Below are 22,756 nucleotides of genomic sequence, written 5' to 3'. Positions count from 1 at the left end.
CTCCTGCCTGAGCTTGCTCTAGAATCATCATGACTATGGACTACTGCAGAGGAACCAGGGCATGGAGGACACATGCTTCTTGGCTATGAAGCAACCTCTCATGTCTTTCCTCCTGTCTATAAATAGATCCTGATCAGCCTCAGCAGAGGTGGTCTCTATTACTCAGGGGTGAGCTGGAGTAATTGGTATAAATGGCATGAGGAGGAGAACTTTCTTTAGTGGTCCCCTAAGGAACAAATCTCTGCCCAAGAGAACTAAAAGGGGAGGAAAATCCTCTAAGACAAACAGTTCTTTTGTCTCCTCATCCCCCCAAATCAATTACAGAAATATCAGAAATCGAAAAGGTAGCAAATATCTCTACAATGCAGCTGGGAAACAGAATTTCTATAGGTCTATTTCTTTTTTTTTAATCACATGAAACAGTTTGCACAAAAATTTCACTTTTTTTTTTTAAACTTCCTATGTTTTGTGTCTTGAGATATTGTTTTGAGAACAATTACTCTGAATTTTATCCTTGTCCCTCAGTCATGGTTGAATAATTATGGTTAATTGAGTTGAACTATCCAAAAGAAGAACAAAATATTTCAGCATCCTCATATACTCTAGTTGGACTCTTGGTTAAGAAGACAAGCACCCTCACGTCATCCTGGTATGTTGGGATAAAATCCAACTTTGTAATGCTCACATGCATGCCCATGAGTGCAATGTGGTGGGGTGGGCATGGCCTCTGTTTACTGGTAGGAGTAGCTCTCATCATCATATTCCAGGTCATCTTCATTGTCATCATCCAACAGCCCATATTTAAATTTCCGGTAGACAGTGCCATCTTGGCCCATGTAGACAATGTCATCATCATCATCCTCATCATAGTCCCGGTCTCTGTACTCAATCACTTGATCCTCTTCAAAGCTCTCACGATGGCTGCTCTTATAGGAGGAGTAGGACACGCTAGGTTCAGCCAGCTTTGCATAGCCACCTTTTTCTGTTGACTTGGCTCTGCTCCGAGATTTCCTCCAGACAATCACAGCTGCTCCGAGCAGAAGCACCAGCATAATGGAGGAAGTGATCAACAGGGCTGTCTTGGAACGCACACCTGTAGGCTCCACCTCACTTGCTCGAAGGATACACTCATCTGTTGGAAGATGATCCCAAAGGAAGAGGACAGAGGGGAAGGGTGGAAGAGAAGAAATGGAATGGAGAAAATTAGTTTCTGAAGTAAAGGGTTTCACCTTTATCTTTTGAATCTAAAATAGTAGAACCACTGTCTTTGATTTCCTTAGAGAGCATATCCCTCTACAGAATTGCTGTGTGTACTCCAGGAGAGTTTCAGCCTATCCCAGATGATACCAACAAACTCTTCTAGGGTGAAAGTCAGTCTGAGGACCAAAGGGAGTCCTCCGTCATACCCTTACCTCATGGGTCAGTCATCAAGTGTCCAACGTTACCAAATCGATTCTTCTGTTTCCTTCTTGAGAGAAATATTCCATTTTGGACCAGGTTTCAGTTATTGTTAAATGCTCTATTTCTGTTTCAACTTTAGCTCTTTCTAAGACTGAGTCTTTCCCCCAGCTTTAAATCAGGTTTACATTTAAACCTGATTCAACAGGATTGTCCCATCATTCAAAGACAGGAACAGATAATTTATAAAACCATTGACTCTGCTGTGTGGGGCCATAGAAATCACAGGTCATTCTGTTGCTTGATAGTTGAGGAAACAGACCCACAGAGAGAAAGTGAATTATCACATCATCAGAGGTTAGAAGTTGTTTGTGGAGTGATCAGAATTCAAACCCAGGAATCCTTACTTCAGGCTACTGTCTGGAGACAGTAGGGCAAAACACCAGCAATGTGGTTTTTTGTTGTTGTTGTTGTTGTTGTTTTACTTTCTGACATCCTGTGGACCTTATCTGGCAGGAAGAAAACTACCATCTTTAAATTCTTTTTTTCCCTCATCTTTAAATTCTGACTGCCAAATTGAGAGATAGGTTTCTTCTATCATAACCAAGATTTCCGAAGCTGAGAGCTCTGCCTCTCTCTCATTCATCATCTTTGGTTTTGATGACTTAATTGAGAACATGGAGCAACCAAAACAGTTTCATAACTCAGTGATGAACTCATTTTCACTCCTTTATTCAGGTGGTATGATTTACCTAATATTTTTTTCTATTCTTTAACCCACCAAATGGGAGTATGAGAGTATGAAAGAACTAGAGAGAAAAACTAGCAGGCTTTACTGGATGTACAAGTTGAAATACAACAGTACATTTTCCATAAATATTTTTTGAACCAACTAGTTCTGCCCTCAGGATGTTTTATGAGATTCTAGGTACATTATGTACACTAGCTTAATGAATATAATACTGTGGCAGTTATTTTAGGGTTAATTACTTTTGCTTAATATATATTAGCCAATTAGGTGTGACATCACCACTATGTGTTTCTTTCCTTCTCTTTTTGTTAGTGATAAACAAGCTTTTAAATTTTATTTTATCCTAACTTTCATCCTTGTGGGATTTTGCCCATCAAACAGAATTTCATCTCCTAAAGTAATGATACTATCATGACCACTTTTGTCATTAATATACTAGAACAGAATTTTTCCCCTGGAGGAAATAGTAAAGCACTAGAGGAAGGATAAGCAATAAGGACTGCAATCTGTGTGTGGTGTGTGCATGCTAAGTCATGTTTGGCTTTGTGACCTTATGGATCATAGCCTGCCAGGCTTCTGTGTCCATGGCATTCTCCAGGCAAGAATCCTAGAGTGGGTTACCATGCCCTCTTCCAGGGATCTTCCTGACCTAGGGATTGAGCCCATGTCTCTTGTGTCTCCTGCATTGACAAGCAGATTCTTTACCACTGGAGCCACCTGGGAAGCCCTCTGTATGTGGTACTTTGTGATAAATGCTGTCTGAGACAGGAGGCTCAATAAAAGACCTTGTGAGGTTCTTTCAATTAATAGGGCATCATATGCAATCCTGTCTTACTATCCTCCAGTCTTAGGTCTGGAGAGTTAGGGTCAGCCTCTGTGATATGGGTTCTTCTTTGAAGGAGCAGAGTGTCTCAGTAAAGAATGAGCAGGTAATTAAGAGTATTTAGTCTTTTGAGTATTTAATCTTCAAGAGCTACAGAAAGCCCAGGAAAGCGGAATAAGTAGTTCTTAGTTGTAAAAGGCTTGCTGAAACTCTACATCCAACATGCACACAATTCTGGTTTCATTTAAAGCCATCAATGTAATGAGGGTTATTATTCTTAGCTGACACAGCATGAATATTAGGCAATCAGACCCTGAAGGTGGATGCGTGTGAATAGCTGGGGAAACCAGCTGCTCAGGGAGGCAGGATTGCTGAAAGGAGGAAATAATTAGTTTTTGGAAAGAGGATATTTAGAAGTAAGTGAAAAGGTTGATAAAAAATAAAACAGAAAAGGCTAGTAGTGGTTTGGGGTCTGGGATTTACTTTTTAAATAAATGGACAGGCTCCCATAAATATGATGTCTCTTTTTTTTGGTCAAGCCATGATGTAGCTGAACCCCAAAGAAATGATATGCTTTTGCACTATAGAATGTTTTTAGAATTTATATTTTTCTTTTTAGAAGAATGGAACTGGAGGAATCAACCTGCCTGACTTCAGGCTATACTGTAAAGCTACAGTCATCAAGACAGTATGGTACTGGCACAAAGACAGAAGTATAGATCAATGGAACAAAATAGAAAGCCCAGAGATAAATCCATGCACCTATGGACACCTTATCTTTGACAAAGGAGGCAAGAATATACAATGGAGAAAAGGCAATCTCTTTAACAAGTGGTACTGGGAAAACTGGTCAACCACTTGTAAAAGAATGAAACTAGAACACTTTCTAACACTATACACAAAAATAAACTCAAAATGGGTTAAAGATCTAAACGTAACACCAGAAATTATAAAACTCCTAGAGGAAAACATAGGCAAAACACTCTCCGACATACATCCTCTATGACCCACCTCCCAGAGTAATGGAAATAAAAGCAAAAATAAACAAATGGGACTTAATTAAACTTAAAAGCTTTTGCACAACGAAGGAAAGTATAAGCAAAGTGAAAAGACAGCTTTCAGAATGGGAGAAAAAAATAGCAAACGAAGTAACTGATAAAGAATTAATCTCAAAAATATACAAGCAACTCCTGCAGCTTAATTCCAGAAAAATAAATGACCCAATCAAACAACGGGCCAAAGAACTAAACAGACATTTTGCCAAAGAAGACATACAGATGGATAACAAACACATGAAAAGATGCTCAACATCACTCATTATCAGAGAATGCAAATCAAAACCACAATGAGGTACCATCTCACGTCGGTCAGAATGGCTGTGATCCAAAAGTCTACAAACAATAAATGCTGGAGAGGGTGTGGAGAAAAGGGAACCGTCTTACACTGTTGTTGGGAATGCAAACTAGTACAGCCACTATGGAGAACAGTGTGGAGATTCCTTAAAAAACTGGAAATAGAACTGCCATATGACCCAGCAATCCCACTGCTGGGCATACACACTGAGGAAACCAGAAGGGAAAGAGATATGTGCACCCCAATGTTCATTGCAGCACTGTTTATAATAGCCAGGACATGGAAGCAACCTAGATATCCATCGGCAGACAAATGGATAAGAAAGCTGTGGTACATATACACAATGGAATATTACTCAGCCATTAAAAAGAATACCTTTGAATCAGTTCTAATGAGGTGGATGAAACTGGAGCCTATTATACAAAGTGAAGTAATCCAGGAAGAAAAACACCAATAGAGTACACTAACGCATATATATGGAATTTAGAAAGATGGTAATGATAACCCTATATGTGAGACAGCAAAAGAGACACAGATGTATAGAACAGTCTTTTGGACTCTGTGGGAGAAGGCGAGGGTGGGATGATCTGAGAGAATAGCATTGCAACATGTATATTATCATATGTGAAACAGATCGCCAGTCCAGGTTCGATGCATGAGACAGGGTGCTCAGGGTTGGTACACTGGGATGACCCAGAGGGATGAGATGGGGAGGGAGGTTGGGGGGTGGTTCAGGATGGGGAACACATGTAAACCCATGGCTGATTCATGTCAATGTATGGCAAAAACCACTGCAATATTGTAAAGTAATTAGCCTCCAATTAAAATAAATAAATAAGAATTTATATTTTTCTTTTTAGATGATATGACTCCATTTGGGGCCTTTCTAAGCTTGTAGCCAATGATAACCAAGTATCTATACAAGTGGGGTTGGGGTGGGGAGACAGTTAGGGGGTTGGAATTGGTAAATTGGGTTTTGTAAGAAAGCCTTCAATAAAAACTCATTTATAAAATGTCTTAAGTCTCTAATGGGAGCCCTGGATTTGAACTGACTTCCACAGAATGATTTTTCAACAGAATCAAGATAATATTGGCATAAGTTTCTGTGATAGATGATTCTTTTCCTTTTTTCCTAAGAAAGGAAAAACCAAAAAAAAAAAAAAAAGGAATAAAGTTTATAAATTTATAAAGATGAAACTTTAGACCTGCTTGAGTTTGAATCTGGGAGGCAGCACAGGAGTGGAGAGAATGCTGGCTTTGAGTCCAAATGATCCATATTCTAATTTCACATGAGCCTCTTATCATTGGTATGGACTCCTCTGCGCACGGAATTCTCCAGGCAAGAATACTGGAGTGGGTTGCCATTCCCTCCTTCAGGGGGATCTTCTCAACCCAGGGATCAAACCGAGATCTCCTTCATTGCAGACATATTCTTTACTGTCAGAGCCACCAGGGAAACACTTGGGCACACTAATCAAACCCTTTGAACCCAAGTCTTCTCATCAGTAAAATGGGATTGATAATATCTACTTAAATAGTGGACAGAAAGTTCCAAATATACTAGACATATAGTGAGCACTCAATAAAAAGGTATCTTTATCTTATAATAAACCATACTAGAAAAATATGAAAGACTATATATTATATATAAATATATATATATGTTTATATATATATATGTTTTATATATATAAAACATATATATCTTCCCCCATGGATCAGTGGTAAAGAATCTGCCTGCAATGCAGAAGACATAGGTTCAATCCCTGGGTCAGAATGATCTCCTGGAGGAGGGCATGGTAACCTGTTCTAGTATTCTTGCCTGGAAAATCCCATGGACAGAGGAGTCTAGTGGGCTACAGTCCACGCAAAGAGTTGGACACGACTGAAGCAACTGAGCATGCAGACACGCATATATATAACTGAATCACTTTGCTTTACACCAGAAACTAACATTATAAATCAACTATACTTCAATTTAAAAATATACTTAAAAAGTCATTAGGAAAAAAGGTAGCTCTATTGATCCTCTGAAACGTCCCATCCCTCTCTCCCTCATGCTCCTGTGAGCATCCTGAGGACATGTCCTTCCTCTGGTTCTGCAAAACTCTCTTCCCCTCCCCTCACCTTCGGTGTCCTGGCAGTCACAGCACTCCTGGGCATCGGTGGGATCGGAGGCATTGCAGCAACGCAGGCAGCGGCTGTCATCCATGTGCAGCACCAGGTTGGCAGGACACACGGTACAGTTCCTGGTGCCAGGTCCCTTGCATTCTATGCAGCTCTCGTGGCACTTTTCACAGTTAAATTTCTCCCCCTGTTAAGAACAATCAGATTCATTTTAAGTGTGGAGAAATTAACAAGGCACGGAGAGTTCCCAGATGGGGGTTCCCTCTTCTCTGGATAAAGGAAGGAGGCAGGTTGGGGATAGCAGAAAGGTGATTTGTTCTGGGACCATTTTAACTCCTCTGGGTGAAAACAGAACCAGCTGTCTGCACTTGATGGAGCCATTGTTGAGCTTCTCCTCTGAGATCTGCTGGTAATAATAGTGAGAGAACAAACTTCTAGAATAGCTCAGGTCCCTGACCGCCATGTGCTGTACCTGGTCAAGGACAAGTTTTGTTTGGTCCATACTCAATTGGATTTCATGGTTTAAAAAAATTTGAACTCATTGCCTACATTTCAAAATTGGGATATTTCACACATAAGTCAGTTCTGAGTTTCTCTTTCAAAACTATCAGACTTATCAACACTGGATTCATCACTCCCATATCACAGATGGAGTTGAGTGGCAGTGGCCCCTTTTATGCTCTCCTATTGGATACAATCCTCACAATGTGCTCTGATGTTACCAACACATAGATGAAATGTCATATTCTGCCTATGGTCAAGTTTGCAGGGTTTTTTTTTTTTTTTTGACCCAGCACTCTTCACTCATTTACATGATCTGCTCTGCCTCTGTGGCTATTAAGATTCTTGTGTGCCTCTGCCCTCAGTTCAGTTCAGCCACTCAGTCGTGTCCGACTCTTTGTGACCCCGTGAACCGCAGCACGCCAGGCCTCCCCGTCCATCACCAACTCCTGGAGTCCACCCAAACCCATGTCCATTGAGTCGGTGATGCCATCCAACCATCTCATCCTCTGTCGTCCCCTTCTCCTCCTGCTTTCAATCTTTCCCAGCATCAGGGTCTTTTCCAATGAGTTGCATCTGGTGGCCAAAGTATGGGAGTTTCAGCTTCAACATCAGTCCTTCCAATGAACACCCAGGACTGATCTCCTTTAGGGTGGACTGGTTGGATCTTCTTGCAGTCCAAGGGACTTGCAAGAGTCTTCTCCAACAACACAGTTCAAAAGCATCAATTCTTTGGTGGTCAGCTTTCTTTATAGTCCAACTCTCACATCCATACATGACCACTGGAAAAACCATAGCCTTGACTAGACAGACCTTTGTTGGCAAAATAATGTCTCTGCTTTTGAATATGCTGTCTAGGCTGGTCATAACTTTCCTTCCAAGGAGTAAGCGTCTTTTCATTTCATGACTGCAATCACCATCTGCAGTGATTTTGGAGCCCAGAAAAATAAAGTCTGACACTGTTTCCACTGTTTCCCCATCTGTTTCCCCATCTATTTCCCATGAAGTAAGGGGGCCAGATGCCATAATCTTCATTTTCTGAATGTTGAGCTTTAAGCCAACTTTTTCACTCCCCTCTTTCACTTTCATCAAGAGACTCTTTAGTTCTTCTTCACTTTCTGTCATAAGGGTGGTGTCATCTGCATATCTGAGGTTATTGATATTTCTCCTGGCAATCTTGATTCCAGCTTCTGCTTGATCCAGCCCAGCGTTTCTCATGATGTACTCTGCATATAAGTTAAATAAGCAGGGTGACAATATACAGCCTTGATGTACTCCTTTTCTTATTTGGAACCAGTCTGTTGTTCCATGTCCAGTTCTAACTGTTGCTTCCTGATCTGCATATAGGTTTCTCAAGAGACAGGTCAGGTGGTCTGGTATTTCCATCTCTTTCAGAATTTTCCACAGTTTATTGTGATCCAGACAGTCAAAGGCTTTGGCATAGTCAATAAAGCAGAAATAGATGTTTTTCTGGAACTCTCTTGCTTTTTTGATGATCCAGCGGATGTTGGCAATTTGATCTCTGGTTCCTCTGCCTTTTCTAAAACCAGCTAGAACATCTGGAAGTTCACGGTTCATGTATTGCTGAAGCCTGGCTTGGAGAATTTTGAGCATTACTCAGCTACTGTGTGAGATGAGTGCAATTGTGTGGTAGTTTGAACATTCTTTGGCATTGCCTTTCTTTGGGATTGGAATGAAAACTGACCTTTTCCAGTCCTGTGGCCACTGCTGAGTTTTCCAAATTTGCTGGCATATTGAGTGCAGCATCATCTTTCAGGATTTGAAATAGCTCAACTGGAATTCCATCACCTCCACTAGCTTTGTTTGTAGTGATGTTTCCTAAGGCCCACTTGACTTCACACTTCAGGATGTCAGGCTCTAGGTGAGTGATCACACCATCGTGATTATCTGGATCGTGAAGATCTTTTTTGTACAGTTCTTCTGTGTATTCTTGCCACCTCTTCTTAATATCTTCTGCTTCTGTTAGGTCCCTACCATTTCTGTCCTTTATTGAGCCCATCTTTACATAAAGTGTTCCCTTGGTATCTCTAATTTTCTTGAAGAGATCTCTAGTCTTTCCCATTCTATAGTTTTCTTTGCATTGATTGCTGAGGAAGGCTTATCTCTCCTTGCTATTCTTTGGAACTCTGCATTCAAATGGGTATATCTTTCCTTTCTCCTTTGCTTTTCGCTTCCCTTTTTTTCACAGCCTCTACCCTAGGATAATATAAATTGTGACTGTTTAGCTAACACAGTGAAATATCAGTGGAAAGATTCTTGAGAGATTAGATAAAGTGATTTCCCTCCCAATAGGCTGCTTCGTTTCACTGGTGCTGAAAATGTGGACGAGGGAACATAACTTCTTATTTCACTTCTGCACTTTGGAAGGCAGAAAAAGAAGGAATGGAAATTGCCACTGTTTGGCAAGTTCCAGGTGTTGATAAGATGTTTTCTCAGCTGAGATTTCATCAAATCCTGGATTAGGAGTCAGAACCCCTGGGTTTAATCCCAACTTTGTTTTTTACTAGTTGTATAATCTTTATCAGTGTACTGTATTTAACCTCTGAGATTCTCAGTTTCTCCAAAGTGTAGTCAGGGCTCTTATCCGAATTTAAAGAGAGTGGCATGTGTGAATATGCTGGGTCATGTGAGTTTTACCCTTTACTTAATTTCTAAAGTTTGGAAACACAATCATGAAGTTAGTGGACTCAGGTATACCTATGGCTGATTCATGTTGAGGTTGACAGAAAACAGCAAAATTCTGTAAAGCAATTATTCTTCAGTAAAAAAAAAAAAGTGGACTCAGAATCCATGGTTCCTAGGCTAGCAAATGAAACATCTCTCTCTTGATAGTCTGTGAAGGGAGGAGGTGAAGGACTAACATGGATTGTGTAGTTCTAACATTCTTCAGATGTTTCAGGTTAGTCAGCAGAGGGGGAAAAGAGAAGACAATTCTTATTTCTGGCATAATATTCCTATGTAGACCTGAAACTTCTAGGGTTGTGAGCAATATATTGTTGTCCTCATTAAATAACTTCCCATTATTTCTTTCAGGTCTTTTCAGCTCCTTTGATTGGAATTAAGGCTACAGATGGGTAGTACCATTATTCCACAATGCAGTGGTAGAAGATTTACAAATATTAAACCTGAGCTATAGTGTGTGTAGCAATTTTATGATTTTTTTGGACTTTGCCCAAAATGACAAGCAGAAACTAGCTCACGTCCCTCTGCAGCAATGGTTGAAGGCACACCACACCCAGCTCTGTACCTCTCCCACTCTGTACTCCCCCACAAGACAGTCCGAGGTACAGAGTCCTCCCACCAGGTGGTAACTCCACACACAGGATAAGCAGTTCAATGCTCCTTTTCCTGAAAAAAAAAAAAAAAGATTCCAAGTTATGAGACTGACCTTAGATTTCACCCTCTGTCTTGGATCTGAAACAGGAGCAAGGAACATGTCAAATAACTTGAAGTAGAAAGGTGAATTGATTGAGGATATGGAAAAACAAATTCTATGAGATACCAAGTAAAGACCTAAAAATCATCCAGTTAGTCTAATCAACATAAACTCTCAGTTTGGAAAATTATGGGTTAGGAGATGACAGATATTTTATTACAGCAAAAGGAAAGATTTTCAGAGAATGACAAATCATGTAGAAAGTTTGTAATAGTTTTTATCATTCTGCTTATTGTTTAACTAGTAGAGAGGATGAGAATGATTTGGAGGGCTCCAAAACTTTATGAGTAAATCATGAATGGGCAGTTCCTAATTAAGATACAACACCAGACTTGCAATTTAAAATGCTAGGGCTAAAAGAATTTAGCAGATCATTTTGTCCAGTAGTTCTTAATTTTGAACATTGTCATGATAGGTTCCTTTGAAATTCTCTAGAAAGCAGTCAACTCTCTTCTCATAAATTTGACATCCTATTTATTTAATTTTTAAATAAATGTAAACTAATGCCCAGACACGTGAATTCATCACTCAAGGTTACATGGAGAATGGTTGAGCCAAGAGTGAGAACAGGTTTGTTGACGGCCAGTGCCGTGCTCTTTGATCACACTACTTGCCTTCACACGTAGAGGAAGTCTGCTGCCTGTGGAGGTAATACACTTCTCTCCTAATTCAGAGACTGAAAGAATGACTAACCCAAGCATTTCTTTCTATGTAATTAGCAAGGGATAACTTCTGGAGAGAGTTTGGGAACAGGAGAGCTGAGCTTTAGTTCACTGTGTTAGAAAGAGAAGCAGGAGCAGGGAGATAGATGAGGCATGGAATGTGCCTGATACCATGAGCTGGAACGTGATCTATAGATCTTTCCATTAGAAAAATATTGTAAAGGGTGGTTAGTTGAACTTGAAGTAGAACCTTGAGTCCTCATCTTAAATTCACTATGGATTTCAATCTACTTTTCATATCTGATCTATGAACTATCATTTATAATGTTTCTGTGAAAAAATGAATTCTGACTTCTGAACAACAGCTCAGATAATAAATCTTTATTACCAAACTTCTTAGATTGGGGGCTGCCTATAATGATATAAATTCAAAGCCATTCTATTTCTATATTCCCTCCAGCTTCACACAGAATTTCCTACATATTCCAAACACAACTGTGGTCTCGGATGAAAGAATCAAACTTCTCCTACCTCTTTCCTTCCCCCTCGCCAGTTTTCTAAAATACATCTTCAGTGTTTTACTCCAATTTTAAAATACAAAACTGGGTTTTTTTCCTTTATGAAGAAAAATTAAAGGTAGGAGAAATTAACAGAGGGGGGAAAAGGGTGTAAAAGGTTAGATTACAAAATTTGGGTTGTAAGTTTGCTTACATTTACCCAGGAGGCCAGGAGAAATTTGGCTTGGCTTCTGGGAAATTCCCAAAGGTACTACCTGTCACTTCTGGGTGACAAGCCAGGACTCCATTTACATCGCCTACACTGATTTGTTACAAAATCTGCATACTTAGGGTACTCTGTGTCTTTTGCAAAAGGTAGTTTGTTAATTTCCAGAATGTTTTCTTTTTTTTTTTTTTTTCAAGTTTAACACCTTTCATTTATCATTGCTTTGAAGGATCTGTAGGAAACTTGGGACCTATAAAGACAGCTTTGGTATTTCCCTAAAATTCAGAACAGCTCACCATCTGCTCTCCCTTGGACTGACCCCCATGCAGAGCCACCCCAGGGTCTGTCTGTGGTGTCATTCCACACTGGAAGAGAGAGGCAGCTTGAGAGAGTTAGGAAGCTTTGGTTAACCAGACTGGATTTTTATTTAAAACAATTTTGTGTGGAGGATAAATACAAAGTGAAATGCATGAAGGCAAGGAAAGAGCCAATTATAAAGAAACCTGGTGCATAAAAGATACATACTGGTCCTTAGTAGGTTGTCCTTCCCCAACGCCTTTAGTTCTTTTAAGTATTTTGTAACAGCCTAATATTATTGGGCAGTCAAATGTGAATGAAACACAATCTACTTGGTGTTACTTATTTAGGGTGGGAAATTTTCCCTGGACCCTTTATTCACCCTCATTTCTTAGTATGACAGCTAATACTTTAAGAAGGAAAGAATTCATCCTTTTTTTTTTTTTTTCACCCAGTTTACAACCCAGGAGAAAACTTGTCCCCGAATGTTGTAATCTCTATAATGCAAAATCAGAAGGCAGCACAAAGATTCATTAACCAGCAAAGGATGTGTGTGTAGGTGAAGAAAGGATGGCAGAAGAAATGAACATCAAAGATAGAAGGCACTGACCAGGAATACTCGGGGTTCATGTCAAATACAGGAGGGGAGGCACAAACACTCAGGGTGGCTTTAAGATTCACCCAGCTATGCCCTGTCATCCCTGGAATACAATCTTGGGGAGGTTGTGTTGATGAACTTTATCTTTAAGGCTTTCCTATTATTATTCATTTAGAGCAGTTTTAGGTTTACAACAAAATCTTTGACAGAGAGGTACAAGGATTTCCTGTATACCTCCTGCCTTCACACATGCATAGCCTTCCCCATTAACATGACTCACCAGAATTGAATTTTTTTTTTAAACAAAGATAAACCTTCTTTGACATATTATAATCACCCTAAGTCTGTAGTTCATGTTGGGGTTCCCTCTTTGTGTTGAATATCTATGGGTTTGAACAAGGGTATAATTACATGTATCCATCATTTTAGTATCATACAGAATATTTTCACTACCCTAAAAATCCTCGCGAGGAGATCCAACCAGTCCATTCTAAAGGAGATCAGCCCTGGGTGTTCTTTGGAAGGAATGATGCTAAAGCTGAAACTCCAGTACTGTGGCCACCTCATGTGAAGAGTTGACTCATTGGAAAAGACTCTGATGCTGGGAGGGATTGGGGGCAGGAGGAGAAGGGGACGACAGAGGATGAGATGGCTGGATGGCATCACCGACTCGATGGACGTGAGTCTGAGTGAACTCCAGGAGTTGGTGATGGACAGGGAGGCCTGGTGTGCTGCGATTCATGGGGTCGCCAAGAGTTGGACATGGCTGAGCTTTGACTAAACTGAACTGAAAAATCCTCTGTGCTCTGCCTATTCATCTCTCCCTATTCCACACCCCCTGCTCCCCACCCCCCCCGGAACCACACCATTTCCACAATGTCACATAGTTGAAGTCATACAGTATGAAGCCTTTTCAGAGCTGCCTCTTTCACTAATAGGTATTTAAGTTTCCTCTGTATCTTTTTATGGCTTGATAGCTCATCTCTCTTTAATACTGACTAGTATTCCATTATCTGAAGGTATTGGTGAATTTTTGAGCCTGGGAATGCTCCAAACCATCATCATTAATTCACTCAGGAAATCCCAAATCCAAGTAAAAAAATTTATAGTTTTTTCAAACTGTGCTGACATCACTAAAAATTTTTCCAATCCCTACAAAATTCTTAAAAAGCTGGTGCTGCCCTGTTTTGATTGACTGATGTTAAGAGACATTAACTTATCTTATGATGGTTGCCTGATCCTGATTAGAAACTATTAACAAATGTTTCTCCTCCCCCAAGTAGCACTGCACTGAACTAGGGAGTTGGGACTTGTGTTTTTATATGTAGGAAATTAAAATACAGTATTTTATCTGGCAATCCTAGATGGAATGAAAGCCCCTTGTATCTAGTAACAGTGGCATCAGAGGTACTACCTTCAACTTTCAAAAAAACCTCATAGAAGGTCAATATTTACCATCACAGGGCCAATGACAATGCAAAGTTTCCACTCCTCTCCCACTTCACCCCTAATTCACTGTAATCTCTTGTTTGTTCTCTGATCCTGATTAAAAGTTCTGAGCGGCAATTATACATGCCTCTGAAATGGGAAAAAAAAAAAAAAGAACACAAATTAATGATTATTTAAATGCAGTTTGTTTGGAAGGTAATTCTTTGAAAGATTAAAATCAATTGTAGATGAGTGAAGAATGGGTACCACTGTATGCTATGGATTTATGGAGCTGCCTCAAGAACTGCCTGGAAGTGCTTGGGAGGGGACAAATGGGGGCATCAGATGGGGCTCTGATATCCTGTTCTGCTTCAATCTGAGCAGCAGCAGCAGCCCTGATTATTTACATAATAGGATTCAGCCAAAGGTTTCATCTGAAGAGATGGCCTACTGCTAAAATACAATCTGAAACCGCTGTTCTAAATTAGAAATGAGCTGTCCAATATGGTAGCTCCTAGCCATACAGTTGGAGAAGGAAATGACAACCCACTCCAGTATTCTTGCCTGGAGATTCCCAGGGACAGAGGAGCCTGGTGGGCTGCCGTCCATGGGGTCTCACAGAGTCGGACACAAGTGAAGTGACTTAGCAGCAGCAGCAGTCATACAGTGACTACTGAACACTTGTAGCTACTCCAATTTGAATTGTGCATAAATGTAAAATAAACATCAGATTTTGAGACTCAGTACAAAAAAAAGAAAGTATAATCTAAATAATTTTCATATTAACAATATGTTAAATATTTTTATATGTTGGTTAATATATTATTAATTTTATTTGTTCATTTTTAAGAATGTGACTATGAAAAAAACTAAGATATATCTGCCTTAGATTATCTTTCTATTGATCAGAGGTGACACACCATGCTGTGAGATATATAAAAGAAATTGTAGGACTACTATGAAAAGCACATGACCACTCCTAGGATAGTTGAGGTTGTCCACTAGCCTATAAGCACTTTCTAGCTATGAATAATGGAGAAGGCGATGGCACCCCACTCCAGTTCTCTTGCCTGGAAAATCCCATGGACGGCGGAGCCTGGTAGGCTGCAGTCCATGGGGTCGCACAGAGTCCGACACGACTGAGCGACTTCCCTTTCACTTTTCACTTTCAAGCACTGGAGAAGGAAATGGCAACCCACTCCAGTGTTCTTGCCTGGAGAATCCTAGGGACAGGGGAGGCTGGTGGGCTTCCGTCTATGGGGTCGCACAGAGTCGGACAGGACTGAAGCGACTTAGCAGCAGCAGCTATGAGTAATGTAATGTTTATGTTACTTAGAGTTACTTTAAAACAATACAAAAACTGTATTGAGCCCTCTCACCAAGTTTTCCCCCACTTCGTGTTAAGACAATTGAGGGGTGGGGGGTGGGGTGTTACGTTGGCAACCAGCGAAGGAGGAGGGAGGTCGTGGCTGGGAGTTTCAAAAAAAACCCACAGGTTACATCTTAGCTGGAAGAGGCGGTCCCACGCTGGAGATGGAGACCGTGGGCGCCACGCGGGGCAGTACCTTGGCCTGGCTCAGCTGCCCCGCAATTAGCATTGTGGGCTGCAGATTCCTCCTGACCTGCTGTAGTTTCCTTTCTCTGTGTGTGTGTTTTTGTTTTTTTCCTCGCAGCATTTTGCTCCTTTACTTGCAGCTTCTAGAAAGATTCTGATGGAATTCCCAGCCCTTCTGCTTTAGTTCCCTCATGCGGAATCTTCTCTGCTTTCTCTCCATTTCCTCTAGTTCTCTAGTTTTTTCTGTTTTCCTTTGCTCTGCTCCTCCTGTGCCTCTGCCTCTCTGGTGCTCTTCTGCTGTCTGCTGTTTCAGCTGCAGAAACTTCTGCTGCTTGAGGAACCAGTTCTTAATTGAGGCATCACTCAGGTGTTTGGTCTAATCAAAAGAAACCTGGAGGCCGCAAACCATGGCTTTGTAAGCCTCGCCTGTGTACCTGAGCGTCACCCCGCGCAAGGCGCCCGCAGCTTGGAAGAAGATCTGTCGTGCTGGACCTCAAAGGTCCAGTGTCCCCCAGACTGAATGTGTGGAAGTTCGGGTCGGTCATCTCCTCCTAGCCGGGGTCACCTGCTGTGTTTCCTCAGACTTAGACTCCTCGAGCAGAACCTCCTCGCCCAGCTTCTCCGAGCCGTACTCCTTCAGGAGGAGCCGTTTTCTGGGCTGCCCCCGCTGCCACGTGAATCGTGTTCAGCCTTTCGCGGCAGCGTTTCGTTCACTCCTTACATCACAGGTGAAGGAGTCCCAGTCGTGTCGGGTGGTGAAATCCATTTTGAACTCGGCAGTGCTCACCTTGAGGACGTCGGGGAAGCTGCTGAGCTGAATGGTCTTGCCCTGGAGGCAGGCCAGGAAAGAACTGACTATTCTTGTCTCCACCTCACCCTTGAAATGGAGGAGGCATGTGGTGTTCTTGGAAAGCAGGTGCGTGTGCCATGCCCTCCAGCTTTTCCATCACTTCCCCACTGGAGATGGACTTCTTGCCTGCCTCAGCTGCGGGGTGCGGGCACACTGATGGTCATGATGGATTGAGGTAGAGATTGTACAGAGCGCAGAGCTCCACTGCCTTAGGTGTGTTGAGGACCGTGGTCAGTTCAGTTCAGTCGCTCAGTCGTGTCTGACTCTTTGCGACCCCATGAATCGTAGCACGCCAGGCCTCCCTGTCCATCACCAACTCCCGGAGTTCACTGAGACTCACGTCCATCGAGTCAGTGATGCCATCCAGCCATCTCATCCTCTGTCGTCCCCTTCTCCTCCTGCCCCCAATCCCTCCCAGCATCAGAGACTTTTCCAATGAGTCAACTCTTTGCATGAGGTGGCCAAAGTACTGGAGTTTCAGCTGTAGCATCATTCCTTCCAAAGAAATCCCAGGGCTGATCTCCTTCAGAAAGGACTGGTTGGATCTCCTTGCAGTCCAAGGGACTCTCAAGAGTCTTCTCCAACACCACAGTTCAAAAGCATCAATTCTTTGGTGCTCAGCTTTCTTCACAGTCCAGCTTTCACATCCATACATGACCACTGGAAAAACCATAGCCTTGACTAAACGGACATTTGTAGCTGCTACCATAACCTGGGCCTTGGGCAGGTGCAGGGCTCTGCCTGCGAACCAGACCTCTGCTGCCCTGGCTTGAGGTCCCCACCATCGCCTGCAGGAGCCCTTGAAGTAACCCACTGCTGCTGCCACCCGTTCCCGTGACTGTGCCAAGTGCTAGAGAAGCCAAGGTAAGCAAGACACATTACTGTGTGCCTTTGAGGATCTCAGTCTAGAGGAAGAGAGACAAAAAAGCAAGCGATTATAAAATATGCCCTTTCAGCCGCAGGGAACCTGTTTTTCCTGTCCACAGTTGTATTGGCATTATCTGGGTCATAGTGCTTGATAAGTGTTGCATAAATAAAAAGGTGAATGATTGTAGAGTACTTATCAAACACAGATAAGTGGAGACGGGTTACAGGAGGCTTTCTAGAGACAATGCTGACTCTAACGGGTGGAAAAGAGGTAGCCAGACAAAACAGGCCACAGAAGTACTCCAGAAGGAGAAGCAGCATGATTGGCTCAGGTTTGCAGTAAATAATTGTGCTTGGATAAGAGGATGGTGGAGGAGGAGGAGGGGGAAAAAGGTGACTATGAGCAGAGTCTCATTATGAAGAACTTCCTATGCAAAGCTACTAAGATTCTACCCTGAAATCAATGGAGAGTCTTATAAGCAGAGAGACGTCCTTACAGTATTAGTCAGGTAGAAAGATCAGTCTGAGAGCTTAACAGAGAACTGGTTGGTTACTGAGTGCCTGATATTTTTTGATTTGCAAAAAGACATTAGAATTTATTTGTTTTCTATTCATTCATCCATTTGGAAAACACTTAATGAAAACTTACTATGTATGATACTCTAGACTAGAAATAGGGGCTACAAAATGAATGTGGTCCAGTCCTTGCTTTGCTGCTGCTGCTGCTGCTAAGTTGCTTCAATTGTGTCTGACTCTGTGCGACCCCATAGACGGCAGCCCACCAGGCTTCCCCGTCCCTGGGATTCTCCAGGCAAGAACACTGGAGTGGGTTGCCATTTCCTTCTCCAATGAATGAAAGTGAAAAGTGAAAGTGAAGTCGCTCAGTCGTGTCCGACTCTGTGCGACCCCATGGACTGCAGCCTATCAGGCTCCTCCGTTTATGGGATTTTCCAGGCAAAATTACTGGAGTGGGGCGCTTCTCCAGTCCTTGCTTTGAGGGTCTTACAATTAGTAAGAGAGATGGACATGTTTAATTGAAATGTAATGTAAAAACAGCTGTGACTGTAAAATTAGGAAGAAGAAAGATTTCTGGGAAGACTAAGTAAAGCTTCACAGAGAAGATGACATTCAACCTGGGTCTTTAACTTGAGAGTTAATAGTGTTGTTCTCCAGGAGGAAGAAATGCACAGATAAAAGTCATGGAGGCATGAAAGTGATGATCTATTTGGTGGCTGCTGAGTGGTTCTGGGTGGTTCCAGGTTCAAGGTATATGGAAGGAGAGTTGAGACCATAAACTAAGAGGACTGACTGAGGAAAGAATTCAGTTACTTTTTAAAGATAGAAAACATTTATTTAAAGTATCAGGAAAGAGTGAGTGCATAGATTGGAGAGATAGCTATCAGTCAGTCAGTTCAGTCACTCAGTTGTGTCCGACTCTTTGCGACCCCATGAATCGAAGCACGCCAGGCCTCCCTGTCCATCACCAACTCCCGGAGTTCACTCAGACTCACGTCCATCGAGTCAGTGATGCCATCCAGCCATCTCATCCTCTGTCTTCCCTTTCTCCTCCTGCCCCCAATCCCTCCCAGCATCAGAGTCTTCTTCAATGAGTCAAGTCTTCACATGAGGTGGCCAAAGTACTGGAGTTTCAGCTTTAACATCATTCCTTCCAAAGAAATCCCAGGGTTGATCTCCTTCAGAATGGATTGGTTGCTATACCATGTTCATAAACATGATGACTCCAGATTGTAAAGATGGATTTCAGTTCAATGCATTAATATCCAAGGGATTCTTTAAATGATATGTGACTGATTATAAAATTTATATAGAAAAAGAGCAAGTTATAGCCAAGACAATTGGAATGTATCCTACCAGCTATCAATATTAATCTAATATATTTTAAGAATAAAAACATCATAGGAGGTATTTCTTTCCTAAATGTTGAGAGGAATTCACCATAACATTCTGTATCAGACTATGGAGAAAATGAGCAAAGTTGAATTTTAGAAAGATTGCTCAGATATTACTTATTGTGCAGGATGACCTGGGTATGGAGTAGCAAGACCAGAGTTGGGGTGGGTGCTGACTATTTCAGAAAATTATCTAAGATGCTAAGAATAAAGAATCAGGATAGTAGGAATTGAGAAAGAAATCTGAGCAGAGAAATGTTTAGTGGGGAGAATAAATAGGCCTTGAAGTTTACCATTGTTGGAGGGTATGTGAGTATACAGGATAACTTCAAGATAACTTCAAGATATCAGACCTGGGCAATTGGTTGGACAGTGGATCCATTAACAGAAGGAGTGAATATCAGAGGAAACCCAGATTGTATTTACTCTGGGACATGTTGATTTTAAGAATCTCTGAGACAGACAAGTAGGTCTCTGGAGAATAAGATGGAGCTTGGAACAATTTTAGGCCAACATAATTGTTGAAATAATGAAATTAATTCTGCCTGGCAGATTCCAAGTTAGTCAGGCAGAGAAGGAAGGCAGTAGGTGGAAAACACTTGCTGTAGCGGATGATGTCTGTATCTGGGCCTTGAAGGATGGGAGGATCTGATGAGGCAGCGGTGTGGTGCAGGAGCAGTTAGGGGTAGAGGGCTAATGCGCAGATGCTGAAAGAGAGCACTGGGTGCTGATCTTAGAGAGGATCGGCTATGAGGTTGGCAAGCAAGAGGAACCTCCAAAGGTGATGAAAGGAGAGAAGGAAAAAGCAGAAAGAAAAACTTTGCATTTTTCCATTCACATGTGCAGAATGATTAGATGGGCCTTCACCTTTGCATTTATCACAGGTCGGGTGGCATCTCTCACAGGTCTGGGTGCTTTGCTCCACGTAGTGATGCTCTGGACAGGTGCGATGGCACTGTCCTTTGGAGCGGAGCAGAAAGAAGAATGGATCGCAGGACAGGCAGTCTGTGGGCTGCGGGCCCTGGCAGGCCTTGCAGCTCCTGTGGCACCTCTTGCACTGTCCTGTGGAGCTTTCTTCATAATATCTGAACCAAGGAGAGAAGCAAAGCATCAGTACTAAGCTTGCTCAGAGGTTGGGTGTGGTGGGAAAAATCATGGTTACAAACTGAGTGCTTTTAGAATCTACTTATTAGATTCATTACCAATTATACTAATACATCTATTGAGTCTCAGTTTCTTTTCCATAAATTGGACATTACAATCCCTCCCTGCTATTTGTGGGGATTACATTAGATGACACACTTGGAAGGACCCAGCACAGATCACACCAAGTTGTCATTCAGTTGCTCAGTCAAGTCTGACTCTCTGAGACTTCATGGACTGTAATCACCGCTATCCATGGAATTCTCCAGGCAAGAATACTGGAGTGGATTGCCATTCCCTTCTCCAGGGAATCTTCCTAATCCAGGGATTGAACCTGGATCTCTTGCATTGCAGGCAGATTCTTTACTGTCTGAGTTATCAGGGATGCCCTTTTTTTTTTTGCATGAGGTGGCTATGAAATCACTTGAACCTCATGGCCTGGAAGAGGATCTCATGCATAAGTACAAACAGTAACTGGGCCTTAAAAATGTTCTGAGGTTAAATACCAAAATAATGATGTGCATGGGGTCAGGGTACAGAAGAGTATACACCTGCCTTCCCAAGGGGATTTAACATACAAAGTTTATGCATGTGGATCAGTGATTTTACGAAAGGAACTATTTCAATAAAATAGCCACTTATATCTAATTACTACCCTATTTATTCCCCATTTAAGGGATTTATGGCAACCTGTGCCTCACTTCCAAAAGGGAACTTCACTTACTATGGAGTAATTGTTTTCTTAATTGCATGTTCTGCAATCTTTTTAGATTATTTTTTTTGTGTGTGTGTGTATCTGCATAAGAGTATCTAATGACTTGATTTGAGGAAGATGGAGATTCTTTATATGGGATACAGATTTTTCAAGCATTTACTAAAATAAAGGTGAAGGGCTGAGCCAGGCCACCCCATTCCCTCTCTAGTCTGGCAGGAACCATTCTTTATTGATTTATGTGACTGGTGTTTTTTGAGAGCTGCTAATGTGTGTGGCTCTGTGCTGAGTGTTGTAGAAACTTGTGTGAAAAATAAGATGTGTTTTTCTTCCAAGAGCTTATAATTTTCTGGGAAAGAGATATATAAGAAGAATAGGCTCTTACAAAGTCTTTGTATTACTCACCTTAACTCTTTATTAAGCATGTGTTGAATGAATGAGGTGAATCAAAACACAAGACAATGATACAAGCAGTAATTGCTGCAGAACTGAAGATAAGAGATGTGCACATTTGATCAAGAGCATTTGGGGAAAGTCCAAGATTATAGCCCTGCAATTTGGGTCTGGAAACTCTCAATGCTTTAAGTTATTGACTGGGAAGGAAGAGTTAACAATAGACCTGTAATCAGTCTTAATCTTTTCTGGGGATGCCTGGTGGCAGAAGAGATGACCCAGTCAAATCCTCTTCCAAATGTGCTGGTAACCAGACCTTCTGATAAACACACTCAGTGTTTCCTAGCAGAATAAGTATAGGATGGAGAGCTCTTATCTGTGAGATGCTTTTAAAAGGACACGTCTGTGTATCTAGGTTGCTTATGGTAGCTAAACCTGCAATTTGTGGATTAATGGGGGCATGGCAGGTTGGAGAATTAGTGGGGTAAAAGTGGAGATATTTAATGGAAATTGTGCCCTTTATAAAAATCAATGCTCCACGTCCATTGCTTAGACCTTGTGTATTAAATATGATCAGAACAGATCCAGAAGAGAAAGAACCTACCTTCATGGTCATGGACTTCTCTAAGAGAAGAATCACCTCTGCCTTGTAATTATTGTGTCCTTCCCATTGGTGATGTTTGGCACGTGGGTCTGACTTGACAGTCTGACTCTGTGTTATCTCATTGGGTCCCTCTGCCTTTCCTGTTTACTCTTCCATCACTGTGAACTGGCTGAAATCCTCTAGAGAGCAATTACATTTGGGTTGGACTCTCACCTTTGTTTCTTACTGGCAGTAAGACTTCAGTCTGGCTATTTAAGTGTTCCAAGAGTTAGCTTCCTCATACGCAGAATGGGTTTGCTAACAGTGAAATCTGGAGTGATTATGGGCTAGTGTGTTGAGCATCTTACCCTTCTCTGCACTGGGTCAGGCACTCCTGTCCCAGCTGGAACCAGCCTGGCTGGCAGGAGAGGCATTGCATGCTGTGTTGTCCTTCACATGTCCTACAAGAGCTGTGGCAGGGGCCACACCGGTGGCTGTCCTCATCAGCGTAGTAGCCTTCGGGGCAGTCCTGCACGCAGGTTGTGTCTGCCAAGGGAGGAAAGAGTCTGACTTGATGTCAAGTATGACATGGGTCTTCCAAAGCCCTATATGCTCCCCACTGTTT

At 41.8% G+C, this 22,756-nt stretch overlaps 1 protein-coding gene across 4 annotated transcripts in view; it reads right to left on the bottom strand.

The window, feature by feature from the left end:
- Window positions 1–479: 479 nt before the first annotated feature.
- Window positions 480–22,756, bottom strand: part of PCSK5 (proprotein convertase subtilisin/kexin type 5) — a 514,258-nt gene continuing 491,981 nt past the window's right edge. For all 4 annotated transcript variants that reach the window (XM_025281617.3, XM_025281619.3, XM_025281621.3 and 1 more), the window contains 5 exons: window positions 22,500–22,677; window positions 20,168–20,385; window positions 10,222–10,322; window positions 6,453–6,639; window positions 480–1,132 (listed from right to left, as the gene is read on the bottom strand). In XM_025281617.3, the coding sequence (XP_025137402.3) occupies window positions 732–1,132; window positions 6,453–6,639; window positions 10,222–10,322; window positions 20,168–20,385; window positions 22,500–22,677 (1,085 nt within the window). In that variant the 3' untranslated portion in view covers window positions 480–731. The remainder of the gene's footprint in view (window positions 1,133–6,452; window positions 6,640–10,221; window positions 10,323–20,167; window positions 20,386–22,499; window positions 22,678–22,756) is intronic.

This window comes from Bubalus bubalis, chromosome 3 (assembly GCF_019923935.1).
Source record: "Bubalus bubalis isolate 160015118507 breed Murrah chromosome 3, NDDB_SH_1, whole genome shotgun sequence".
Lineage (NCBI taxonomy): Eukaryota > Metazoa > Chordata > Mammalia > Artiodactyla > Bovidae > Bubalus > Bubalus bubalis.
This window is presented reverse-complemented; position numbering and strand designations above follow the sequence as displayed.